The sequence below is a fragment of the Colletotrichum lupini genome, chromosome 10 (assembly GCF_023278565.1).
Source record: "Colletotrichum lupini chromosome 10, complete sequence".
Taxonomy (NCBI): Eukaryota; Fungi; Ascomycota; class Sordariomycetes; order Glomerellales; family Glomerellaceae; genus Colletotrichum; species Colletotrichum lupini.
The window spans coordinates 117,741-129,196 of NC_064673.1; the positions used below are offsets into that span (position 1 = coordinate 117,741).

General features: G+C 39.4%; 3 protein-coding genes across 3 annotated transcripts; 1 reads left to right on the top strand and 2 right to left on the bottom strand.

Annotated features, from left to right (window-relative positions):
- Positions 1 to 4,632: 4,632 nt before the first annotated feature.
- Positions 4,633 to 5,971, top strand: CLUP02_17246 (uncharacterized protein; the record flags this gene model as incomplete). The annotated part of the gene is made up of 2 exons (XM_049296159.1): positions 4,633 to 5,469; positions 5,534 to 5,971. 2 exons carry the CDS (start codon positions 4,633 to 4,635, stop codon positions 5,969 to 5,971), a joined length of 1,275 nt encoding a protein of 424 aa, XP_049137383.1.
- Positions 5,972 to 6,765: 794 nt separating this feature from the next.
- On the bottom strand, positions 6,766 to 7,695 carry CLUP02_17247 (uncharacterized protein; the record flags this gene model as incomplete). The annotated part of the gene is made up of 1 exon (XM_049296160.1): positions 6,766 to 7,695. One exon carries the CDS (start codon positions 7,693 to 7,695, stop codon positions 6,766 to 6,768), a length of 930 nt encoding a protein of 309 aa, XP_049137384.1.
- Positions 7,696 to 9,366: 1,671 nt separating this feature from the next.
- Positions 9,367 to 10,005, bottom strand: CLUP02_17248 (uncharacterized protein; the record flags this gene model as incomplete). The annotated part of the gene is made up of 1 exon (XM_049296161.1): positions 9,367 to 10,005. The coding sequence occupies one exon, from the start codon at positions 10,003 to 10,005 to the stop codon at positions 9,367 to 9,369; it is 639 nt and encodes a 212-aa protein (XP_049137385.1).
- Between the last annotated feature and the right edge of the window lie 1,451 nt (positions 10,006 to 11,456).

The following is an 11,456-nucleotide window of genomic DNA, read 5'->3' on the forward strand; positions in this document are numbered from 1 at the left end:
ATTAATAATCCCTTTTATTACTTAGTTAATTTTTTAAAATTAATAATCTCGCGCCGGGAGCTAGTATAAAAAAAAGCCCTTTAGTAGCTTTTTAAAAAATTCCTTTTTTTTCCCTTTAGATCCTCGTTTTTTTAGCTTTTTTTTAGGCTAATAATAACTCTAGCGGGAGGTTATAAAACTATTTTAAAATAGCCGCCTTCTTCCTAAATTAATTTTTAAAATCTATAATATTCTTAACTCGATATTATTAAAACCTCTAAATCCCCTCTTCTTTTATTAAACCGTCCTTTATATTATATTCCTAAGTAATACCTAGGGGGTAGTTAAGGGAGCTACGAGGAGGTTATTTAAATTACGAGCTTAAGGTCGTACTTATAAGATCCTCGTAATAATAGACTTTTTTATATATTATAAATCTCTTAGCTTAATAATTCTTATAAAGTTACTTTTATTATTAAATAAAAATATTTATATTTAGAGATCCCCTTTTTTAATTACGTAGTACTCTTTTATACTATATTATTAAGCTCGTTTATTATATTAATTAATTAAATAAGTAGTCGTTATATAAGTATTTCTTTTTACTAATTTAACTAGTTAATTTTTGATTACGGGCCGGTTATAAAAAAGTCGTTTAGTAAAAAAGCTACTTAAAGTAATAATAAAAGGCTAGTTATTTAAGTAGTTTTATTAATTAACGTAGTTTAATATAATAAACGTTAACCTCTTATAAATAATAAAGGGCTACGATTACTTAATTCCGTATAGTATTTAAGAATTACCTCCTTTTTTATTTACTTCTATAAGGTTAATTAGTATAACTCTCTTATCCCATATAGTATTAAGAGGTCGTCTTTTTTATATAATAAGATACCTTACTAATTTATAATAATAAAATTTAATTACTAATTAGTATTAATATCCCTATTATAAAGTAGTTAGTTCGAACCGTAGTTAATGAAAAGATTAATTAAATTATATAAATATTTACGTAGTAAGTATAAAAAGGAGGTTCTAACTATAAGTTAGGCTAGTTATAATAATCGTAAATAGGGCCCCTAATTAGCCCCTGCGCAGTCGGCTATATGCCGCGGTTAAATTAGACTTCTAATCTAATACTAATTACTAATTCCTTAATTCTTATTACTTAGCTTTTTATAATAATATTAAAAGTAAGTTTCTATCTTTTAATATAAAGTTATACTTAGAGGATTTTAATAAATATAATAACTTACTAAAGCTTAGATCTATTATTTAATATTTTAATTTTAAATAAGCTATTACTAAGCTCGTAGCTACTATTTTAAAATAAATAACGATACTTATTTTATTATAATAATAATAAAACTAAAAAACTTCGCTTTAAATATTTTTATTATAGATTTTTTAAATAAAGACCCCCTCTAAGTAGATCTATAACTTCCTTAGCCTTATGCCCTTTTATAATATTAAATCGTTATTAATAAAAGTCCTCCCTTTTTAAATTATTTTTAAAAAAGCGAGGAGGTTATTACGATTATTAAGATCGGTTAATAATATAAAGCTAGCGTTAATTAGGGTTTATAATTACGAAGTAATCTAAAATAGCGGCTACGTATTAAAAATTATACAACTTATTATTAATTAATTAATTACGATATAGCGAATCGATTAATATATAATTTAATTAATATTAACGATAATTATAATAGTTATAAAGGGTTAGAAGTAGTAATACGTAACTTCATTAGTTTTATTAATATTAAAAAAAGGGAGTACTAAAGGTTTTTTAAATTCTTAGATATAATAAGATACTAAATTTAGGGCTTTATAATACTTAGGCCCTTTTTTTTTATAGTAATTACTAATAATCTATTTAGTTAAGTAATATAATACTAAACTTATAATTATAAATAAAGAGTTACGGGTTCGAATCCCGCTCTAAGTATTTATATTCTTAATTATAAACTTCTATAAAGTATAGTTAGGAATATCGATTTTTAATTAGCCCAGCCCCGGAATTCTTTTTTTCTAGGCGACCTTATATTTAATTAAATACGTTAAATATAGGGCCTTACGATATTTAATTATTTGACTTGCTAAAATTCCTATATTTGACTGTTTGTTTAACTTATTTATTTGATTAATTTGAATGGGTATAAGCGCTGGCGCTAAAGCTATTTCAACGAGATACTAGCTAGAGTATTTACCTTAAAGTCTCCTAGGCCCGCTAGTTGAATCGAATTATGGTCCGAAGGCCCCAGCCACTTTACGAACGATTTCTAAGAAATTATATCCCAGAGACAGGGGGTGTGTGGAGCAAAATGGCATGATGCGTTGCATTTACCAACTAACAGCACAGGTCTGTATCCGTGGTCTGCGGTCAAGCAAACAGTTAAGTGGATGTTCTCGGCATGGCCCCTGACTCCTCTCTTTCTTTCGTAGAATCTGAGATCAAAACTCGCTAACCCCGCACTTGACTGGCCCAGGTCTCAACCAATACAAGACCTCTAGAACACAACCTGATAAGTCGACCCACCCCCTTTTGGCCACCCCCCCCTTTTGGCCACCCCATCAAAACATAGTATCAAAACATCGCCACTAACTATACTTAATTAATTAACTATCTTTTATTACTATAATAATATAGTTATTATTCTCCTTAGGTAATTCGACCCCTACGAGTCGACTAGGACTAACTAAATAGTTACTAAAGTCCTCCTAAGCTCTTTATATATCCTAAATATTTACGAACCTAGTATTTAGGTCTATTAGTATACTCTTCTTTTTCTACGGCCTTAATTAGTTAACTTTAGCTTTTAGAACTTAAATATAATATTAAAATACTACTAAATAATAGGCTTGCTCGCTAAATACCTTTTTTATTTTTTTAAATAATAGTTATTAAGTATTATAGTCTAGACTAAGCTTTATAAATAACTTTAACTAATTATAGAGCTCGCTAGCCTTCCTAAGTATTAACTAGTTAATAATAGACGCTACTAATGCCTAGTTAATAGCTTTTTTAGTATTACTAGTTACTTGCTTAGTATTTGCGGTCTTTTTAGTTAGTATAACTAGGTTAAATAGGATTATTAAATTAGTAAGTAGTCTAGCTATATTAAGGGGATATAGTCTAATTACTTTTTACTTACTTCGTATATTTAATAACATTAGACTAGCTAAACGAGCTTTTTAATAATAGCTTAAGAAGTACTACTTTTTAACGATAATAGAATTATTTACTATATCCTCTTTACTAAGCTCCTTTTTATACTTAGACTTAATAGGTTTAAAGATAGCTATATTTAATAGCTAGAGGATATAAGAAGTATATAATAATAAGAATAGTAAGTAAACGTTATTTTTATAATATTCCTATATAAATTCTATTATTATATAACTCCTATAGCTATCTAGAATTAATAATCGAGGCTTATTAAGTATATTAAGCCCCCTAAGGGGGGGGTCTTAGTTTATAATAAAAATACTATTTTTAACTACTTAAGGGTAGTCTTATTAGTTATCTAGCTATTATTTATTACTATAAACTCCTAATTAATATAAGGGTTAAGTTTAAGTAGAAACTACTATTATTATACCGACTTTCTTTTATATATAACTAGTAATTTAATAGCTCGACTATTAATAAAAATATACTCGATTATAAATACCTAAGTACGCGAACTAAGCTCTTTTTTTTATACTACTATAGTTTTTACTTTACTTAAAACTAGGCTATTAAATCCCTTACTCTCTAGAATATTAATCTTATTTATATTATACTTATTAACCTATTTAATATCGCTAATTTTTAGTATATTAAGTAATCTAAACTATAACTTAATTATATTAGTAATAGCCCTATTTAGACGCTTCGAATCGATAGTACGACTTTTTTAGACTTTAATTAATAAGTTCTTCCTTAAGAAAGCGTCTATTTATCTCTTCTTAAGAGGATTTATATCCCCCTAAGATTTTAGAACTCGCTTAGCGAATTTTATAAGCTATTTATAAATTAGTATAATGCTTAGATTATATTAAATACGAACTTATCAAGCTAGCTAGTCTGTCACGGCAGTGGGCACCAGGGCCCTGTGGGCCCTGTGGCTCAGCCTCAGGCTGCGAGGCTGAGCTCCCAGTGGTCACGTGACGAGCTGGACCGCTGGGCCCAAAGGGCCAGCCTGCCAGCTTCTGCCCACTGTTCTGTTTTTTCCCTCTTCACGTTAAGTCTTCAGTCAATTAGGTCAATACAGCAGCGTTCCGACCTGCCTCGAGATCCCTTTCGTGACAAGTCTTCTTATTATAAAAGAAGCCTCTAGAGGTCTATGAATGCTATTACCCTCGTCTAGTAGCCTCTTTTATAGTTATAAAAAGTTAACTTTAGAACTCCGAACTTAATTAAGGCCTAATTAACTAAGAGACCTCTTCTAATAGCCTTAAGAGCCCGAATAACTTTATTTTCGGTATACGAGACTATTATATATTAATAAATAAGTATATAAAAAAGAATTATATTTAGACGATTTTTATAATTATTATAGTAGTTTGAAAATCGTGGGTAGGGTTTTAATGCGGTAGCTGGGATAGAGAAATGGGGTGGCCAAAAGGGGGGGGTGGCCAAAAGGGGGTGGGTCGACTTACTCGAGTATTATGGGAGAGAACTTTGAGGCAAGTCGCATTCGCGTAGGCATCTTAGGCGCCGGTATCGCCGGCTGCTGCCTAGCTGTCGGTCTTCTCCAGAATCCACTTTTGGACGTTCAGCTGTTTGAGAGATATTCAGACATCCGAGTCCGCGGGTCCGGTCTTGCACCACATGGAAACGCCATCAGGGCCATGGATTTGATCTCGCCCAAGATCAAGCGGGCGTACTTCAAGAAATCGCACTTCATGGCTGGTGACGAGAACACGGAAATGGCAACACAGTTCAAATTGACCAGTGGTGAACACGCTGGAGTTATCTTTGCTGAGTTGGGAAGGGCCAAGGGCAGGCGGACCGTTCACCGCGCGCACTTCATACAAGGACTCCTTGAAGAAGACGTGGTCCCGCATCAGCGCGTTCACTTCAGCAAGCGAGTCGCTAAAATGGAGGAAGACCCTTTGACACGTAAAATCACCGTTGCGTTCGAAGATGGCACTCAAGATGTGTTTGATATTGTTTTCGGTGCAGAAGGTGTCAACAGCCCGACGAGGAAGTTTGTTCTGGGGCCTGGTCATCCAAACGCAGCTCCAGTCAATCACGACCAATGGCGCCAGTTCCACACCACCGTCCCCATGTGCGAAGCCAAAATGGTCGTCCCTGTAGAGTCAGTCAACACGGTCATCACGTATTGTACACCTTATGGGTTCATCAACGCTATCCCGCTTGACCTTGGCCAGACGTTCAGCGTGGGCTGCTATCAAAGGGACACCAAATGCCCGGAACGTGGGGTCCCATTAGACCCTCAACTCTGGAAGGGTTCACTTCCAGGGGTAGATGCCTTGATATCTGTAAGTTTCATGGTTTCTAGTTATCCCTCATGGCATCATGGTCATCTAAACAGCCACATTCTAGCTTTTAGAGAAAGGGCACACAGAGGACTGGACTCTTCAAGACCATGACCACGCCCCCTCCTACTACAGAGGAAGGGTAGCCATGGTCGGTGATGCCGCCCACGGGACACTTCCTCACTCAGGCAACGGCGCTGCTCAAGCGATCGAGGATTGCTCAGTGCTCACCGGCATCTTCTTGCGCTTGACATCCCTAGACGAGGTTGAAGCCGCTTTCAAATCCTATGACCAAGTGCGGATTCCTAGAAGTCAAAAGATTGTAGAGATCACGCGAAGTTTCGGGCGACTTTACAGCCGCGATCCTCACGAAATTGTCTTGGATGAGATGAAGGCCGAGATGAGGGAAGGTGGGATTTATATCAACGGTGTGGACATGGAGGCTCAAGTAGAGAGTGCCGTTGATGCCTTTGAGAGATTCAAAGGGATTCAACTTGATGTTTGAGGAAAGAGCTTTGATTTCAGAGGTATAACATGTTTCACGACTAAATGGGTGTAAATGGCCTGTGCTTTCAACGCTGAAGATACGATGAAGACTCGCAAATTAGAGCTCACGATCCAATGCAGATTCTCATCAAATCATATGTCTCCCTTTGATTATCCACAAAACTCGGAGTTTCGTGGAGCTGTATGAGAGTCGATGCTGTCGTTGCGGATTTGTAGACTCAACTCGTTTGCATTGAGTCTTGGCCAAATGAGGGCACGGGCATTAGCAGAGTTGTATCTGTCAGCCCCAACACCTAGTCTTGAAGGATTGTCGGATGATTGAGGCTCGAGAAATCGATACGAGTATGACGGATGGTGTGCCGAGGTGAAACTATGCGTGCTCTCAGAGACCGAGTATGTATTGGTAGCGGACCGGTAGTAGAAGCTGTGCATTTCAAAACATTTGATAAGCCAGATGTCAGCGTTAGCATCGTAACTTGTCAGATTCGGCTGCTCTACATCACATTGACGAGGGTTTGGCGGTGAGATCGCTCTGAGGTAGTGGAAAAGGAGGTGTTGAGGGGAGGGAGCAGGTCAAGGCCAGTAACATGAGGCTTTGAGGAAATCTAGCCCTGAGTTTACTTTGTAAAATTGTGAGGTTAGTGTAAATGAAGTCTCTTCCTCCAAGATCCCAACCACAGATTTAGCCCGGAGGGGATGAGCGAGTTGAATACTTTGAAAGGACGCCAGGCTGGCTTCGCGAAAAGACCAAGTTTCTTCATCATCGTTACCACAGTGAGCTCAGCGTACGTCTTATTTGGTCTCTATGGGGCAGCCCTTGAGTCTCCCCCAGTCCTCAATCCCCGTCAAGCAAACCTTCAGCTCCTCCAACACAGGCGCCATATCCACCTTGAAGGGCTTCTCCTCGGCATCATTGTACCATGTGTAAGCCCTTCTCGTCTCGTCCACGACGACTTCCAATTCCTTACCGGATTGCATCTGAGACTTCAATGCCGCAGCCATTTCCTCAGAAAATTGGTCCACCGTCTGGTTTTCAAACCCAACCTCTCGGCCCCACGCACGGCCCAACTTCTCGGCGAGTTGGGACAATTTTACCGTCTCCGGGCCACCGACGACTATGTTCCGTCCATCGAGCTCCGCCGGGTCCCGTGCCAAGGCCGCAACCATCAGGAGCGCCAGATTATCGAGAGAAATCCACGACACCTCGAGGTCGGGTTTATGGCAGTAGACTATCCGCCCCTCGTCTCTAAGGCGCGGCAAAGTCCAGCCTTCTAGTAGGTTATCAAGGAAAACGCCGGGTTGTATCGAAACGAGTGCTACGCCGCTGCCTTTGACCTCCTCCCGCAAAATTCGGCGTGTCTCCCGACGATGCTCCTGAGCTTCAATGCCGACATTCTTCTCGGGGACGGGGAAGCTCGTGTTGAACACGATGATCTTTAGAGTCGACGACTGCGCAGCGGCCTCGGCCCCAATAGTCCTCGCGGCGGCATAGAGGAAATCAGCTGGCTGAAAGGAAGGCAAGTTCAACAAGACTGCTTCTGCACCGGACAGAGCAGCACGGACGGCGGACCGGTCGGTGAGCTCTGCGATACGGGTCTCGACGGGCGGCGAAGTAATGCGGGGTTGCCGGCTCACGGCGATGGGATAGTGGTTTGCCGCCTTGAGAGCTGAGATTTGGGCGATGCCCTGTCCGCCTGTTGCGCCGAAGACAACCACGCGCATGATGTGGATTTGTTCGCTTGTTGCTGAAGAATTGCTGAAGGATTCTTGGGTGCATGAGCCAAGTTCTCCATCGCCGACAGAACCGAGTTGCGTCGGTTCAATACACCGCGGCCCTAAATGTTACACCAGACTTGCGGTGTCCCCAATATTTTTATTTCTACCTAGCATAACGCCATCTCTGTATTTTCTTCTATGCGTAATGAACTTATGAGTGAGGAGGTTAGAGTGTTTATATTGTTAGAGGGATACCGGCCACTTGCCAACTGAAACCGGGAAGGCCTAAGTACCTCTGTAACTGACTGGAAATCGTTCAACCCGAACGGGCAGAATTTCTAGCTGACAGTAATCCTTTTTTGGTCAAGTGCGTGATTTTATCGCGTGGGCTATGTTACATTGGAACCATCATGCTAAACCAAGTGTGGTTACTCCAAGTTTTCATCTTATCAATCTCCTATCAGTTACCTCCTGATCACGAGATCCATGATCATGTTCGGTCTAATTATACGGAGTAGTGACTAGGAAATAGAATTACTTGACTTTTCCCATCCTATGGCTTACTAAAGATACACGGTACCTATGTTTAGTTCGCGCCGCCACTCAATGTTTTCTTGAAGGGGCCTTGACATGAGACAGAACATCCATGTTGTCGGATTGGAAGTCCAATTCGACCGCGGCATACAGCCGACTGCGCAGGGGCCAATTGGGGGCCCTATTTACGATTATCGTAGCCAGCCCAACCTACGGTTGGAACCTCCTTTTTACACCTACTACGCAGATATTCATATAGTTCAATTGATCTCTTCGTCAACTACGGTTCGAACCAACTACCCTGTAATAGGGATACCAACACATGTAGAGCCATCCAAAATCTATTGAGAGTAAGGTCTATGTAGTGATGATCGTTTCCAAGAACATAATTCCTAACTCAAATTCACATGGTGATGTGAGCATGAGAAGATAAAATTCTGAGTGCATGAAGTAAGAAAATGTCCTTTGGAACCCATCTTCAATTGTTTGGGGTAACTTATTCACTGCCCAACAGCCAGCCGTTGGCATGACAAAATGCAACACGTTCAAGTTCCAACTCCTGCGGTCTCTGCTTGTACCGACTAATGCCAACGAAGAATGATCCAATGCCATTTCTGGCCATTTAAGGTCATGATCAAACAGGCGTGAAGTATGAGCCGATTATCTGCTGTAATAGCTGAACAACCATTCTGTCTCTTATTCCGGTTTCCATGATGAAATAGCCGGGATCATGTCGAGTTTCCTCGAGCCTATACCTCTATTGATTATTCATATGTCTACCTTACTTGGTGCCAGGCCATGTCCGGTGATCAGGCAAAAACACGATCCATGAATCCTCTAATTTATCCATTTCAAAATCTTGAAAGCGTTCAGTTCTGCCTTATCTCGACATGTTTACAAGCACTTTTGCAGGTTTACTTGTAACGAGAAATATTTGGTCTGGTTTGAACTGCAAGTATTCAAGCAGTGACTTGCGGGTCTAAAGCTCTACGTTCAAGGTTCAATGATACATTACTCCAGTACTATATCAAATGTGCATCAAATGTGCATCAAATTGCGCCAAAATAATCCATCACAGTTCTTTCCAATTTCCAAGAAAAACAAAAAAGAATTGTTCTGCACCACCCCATCATGTAATTCTACTCACTTGTGCTGGCCCTCGCCAATGCAGTAGGGAATAGGATAAGTTTTGCTCGTGCAGAGCCGAATGACACCCTTCACCCAAGCCAGCTGGCCATAGCCCTGGCTCTCGTACGTGTCCGCCATGAAAGTTGTCTTTGTCGGGTTATCCGTGCACCCCGTAAATAAGTTACCCTGTACGCGACGCACAAAAGGCTGGCTGACTATGACGCCGTACATGTTCGCCGGGATATCGAATTCGAGGGAGTTTTCCTGAGACGTAGACCAGGACATGTCCAGATTCATGCCCAAAGACACGCTGATGATGTCTGAGCCCCCAATGGTAATTTCAGAACCGATGGTGAGCGAATTACTGATTTCGACCCCGTTGGAGACGCTGATGCCAGCGGAGCTACCTTCCAAGGAGGAAACGACGGGGGAGATGGCAACGTCCCAGTTGAGGAACTCTTCATCTGACATGACTTGGACCTCGGAACTCTGCTGGCAGCCGCGACGGATCAGGCCAGGTGTGCTTGTGGCATTGTATGATGTAATTTGTGCGGGTATAGAGGTGGCAGTCTCGAGAGCATCGTAGTCCGTTGCTTTTATGATTTTGGAGGTGCCGCCGTGGCCAAGGAGAATGATATCGTCGGCAGCTAGCATGCGAGGGCGAGGAGGCGCGGCAATGACCGTAGCTGCCAGACCAAAGACTGCGAAGAGAGCGGAAGTGTCGGATTGGAAGTCTAATTCGACCGCGGCATATAGCCGACTGCGCAGGGGCTAATTAGGGGCCCTATTTACGATTATCGTAGCTAGCCTAACTTACGGTTAGAACCTCCTTTTTATACTTATTACGTAAATATTTATATAGTTTAATTAATCTCTTCGTTACCTACGGTTCGAACTAACTACCCTATAATAGGGATATTAATACTAATTAATAATTAAACTCTACTATTATAGATTAGTAAGGTATCTCGCTATGTAAAAGAGATAACTTTTTAATACTATATGGGATAGGAGATTCGTACTAATTAACCTTATAGAAGTAGATAAAAAAAGGAGGCGATTCTTAAATACCGCACGGAATTAAGTAATTATAGCCCTTTACTACCTACGAGAGGTCGACGTTTATTATATTAAACTACGTTAATTAACGGAACTACTTAAGTAACTAGCCTTTTACCGTCGCCCCGAGTAGCTTTTTTATTAAACGATTTTTCTATAGCCGGCCCGTGATTAGAAATTAACTAGTTAAATTAGTAAAAGTATAATATAAAAGAGCACCGTGCAATCGAAAAAGGGGATCTCTAAACGTAGATATTCTTACTTAGTAGCGAAGGTAACCCTATAGGAGTTATTAAGCTAAGAGATTTACGGTATATAAGAAAGTTTACTATTATAAAGATCTTATAGGTACGACCTTAAGCCCGCGATCTAAACGACCTCTTTATAGCTCCCTTAACTACCCCCTAAGTATTATTTAGGAATATAATATAAGGGACGGTTTAATAAAAGAGGAGGGGATTTAGAGGTCCTAATAATATCGAGCTAAGAGTATTACGGATCTCGGAAATTAACTAAGGAAGCTATTTAGAGATTATAGAGAGCACGAGGCTTAAGAGGCTAGAAATATATAGGATAACGGAAATTAATAACTAATAAAGATCTTAAAACTAATTACTATATTTTTTTATAGTAATATAAACGTCTACCGCTATTATTATTAAAAAGAACTACTAAAACCTACCCTTTTTTACTAAATAAAAAAGAGGATCTTAGTAAGTACGATAGCTAGTGATTTAAAAAGGTAATAGTAATTATTAAAAATAATAAAAACGAAAGTAGTAGCGAGATAGCAAGAGGAAGCGGGAATCTCTTAGACCCTAATAAATTCGTTAGGTAGCGAAAGTACGGATTTATTATAACCCACGCGCGGATTAAATATATCCCTATTAAAATTAAATACGCTAGCGACCGCTAATATAGGTATAAGCTAGAGCACGACCCTTAGCGAGTTAAGGTAAAGAAAAAGAGGACAAAACCCGATCCTAAATAGAATCCTAATCCTTTATAAGTAAGTAAATATTAACCTGGACTATTAAGGGACGTAG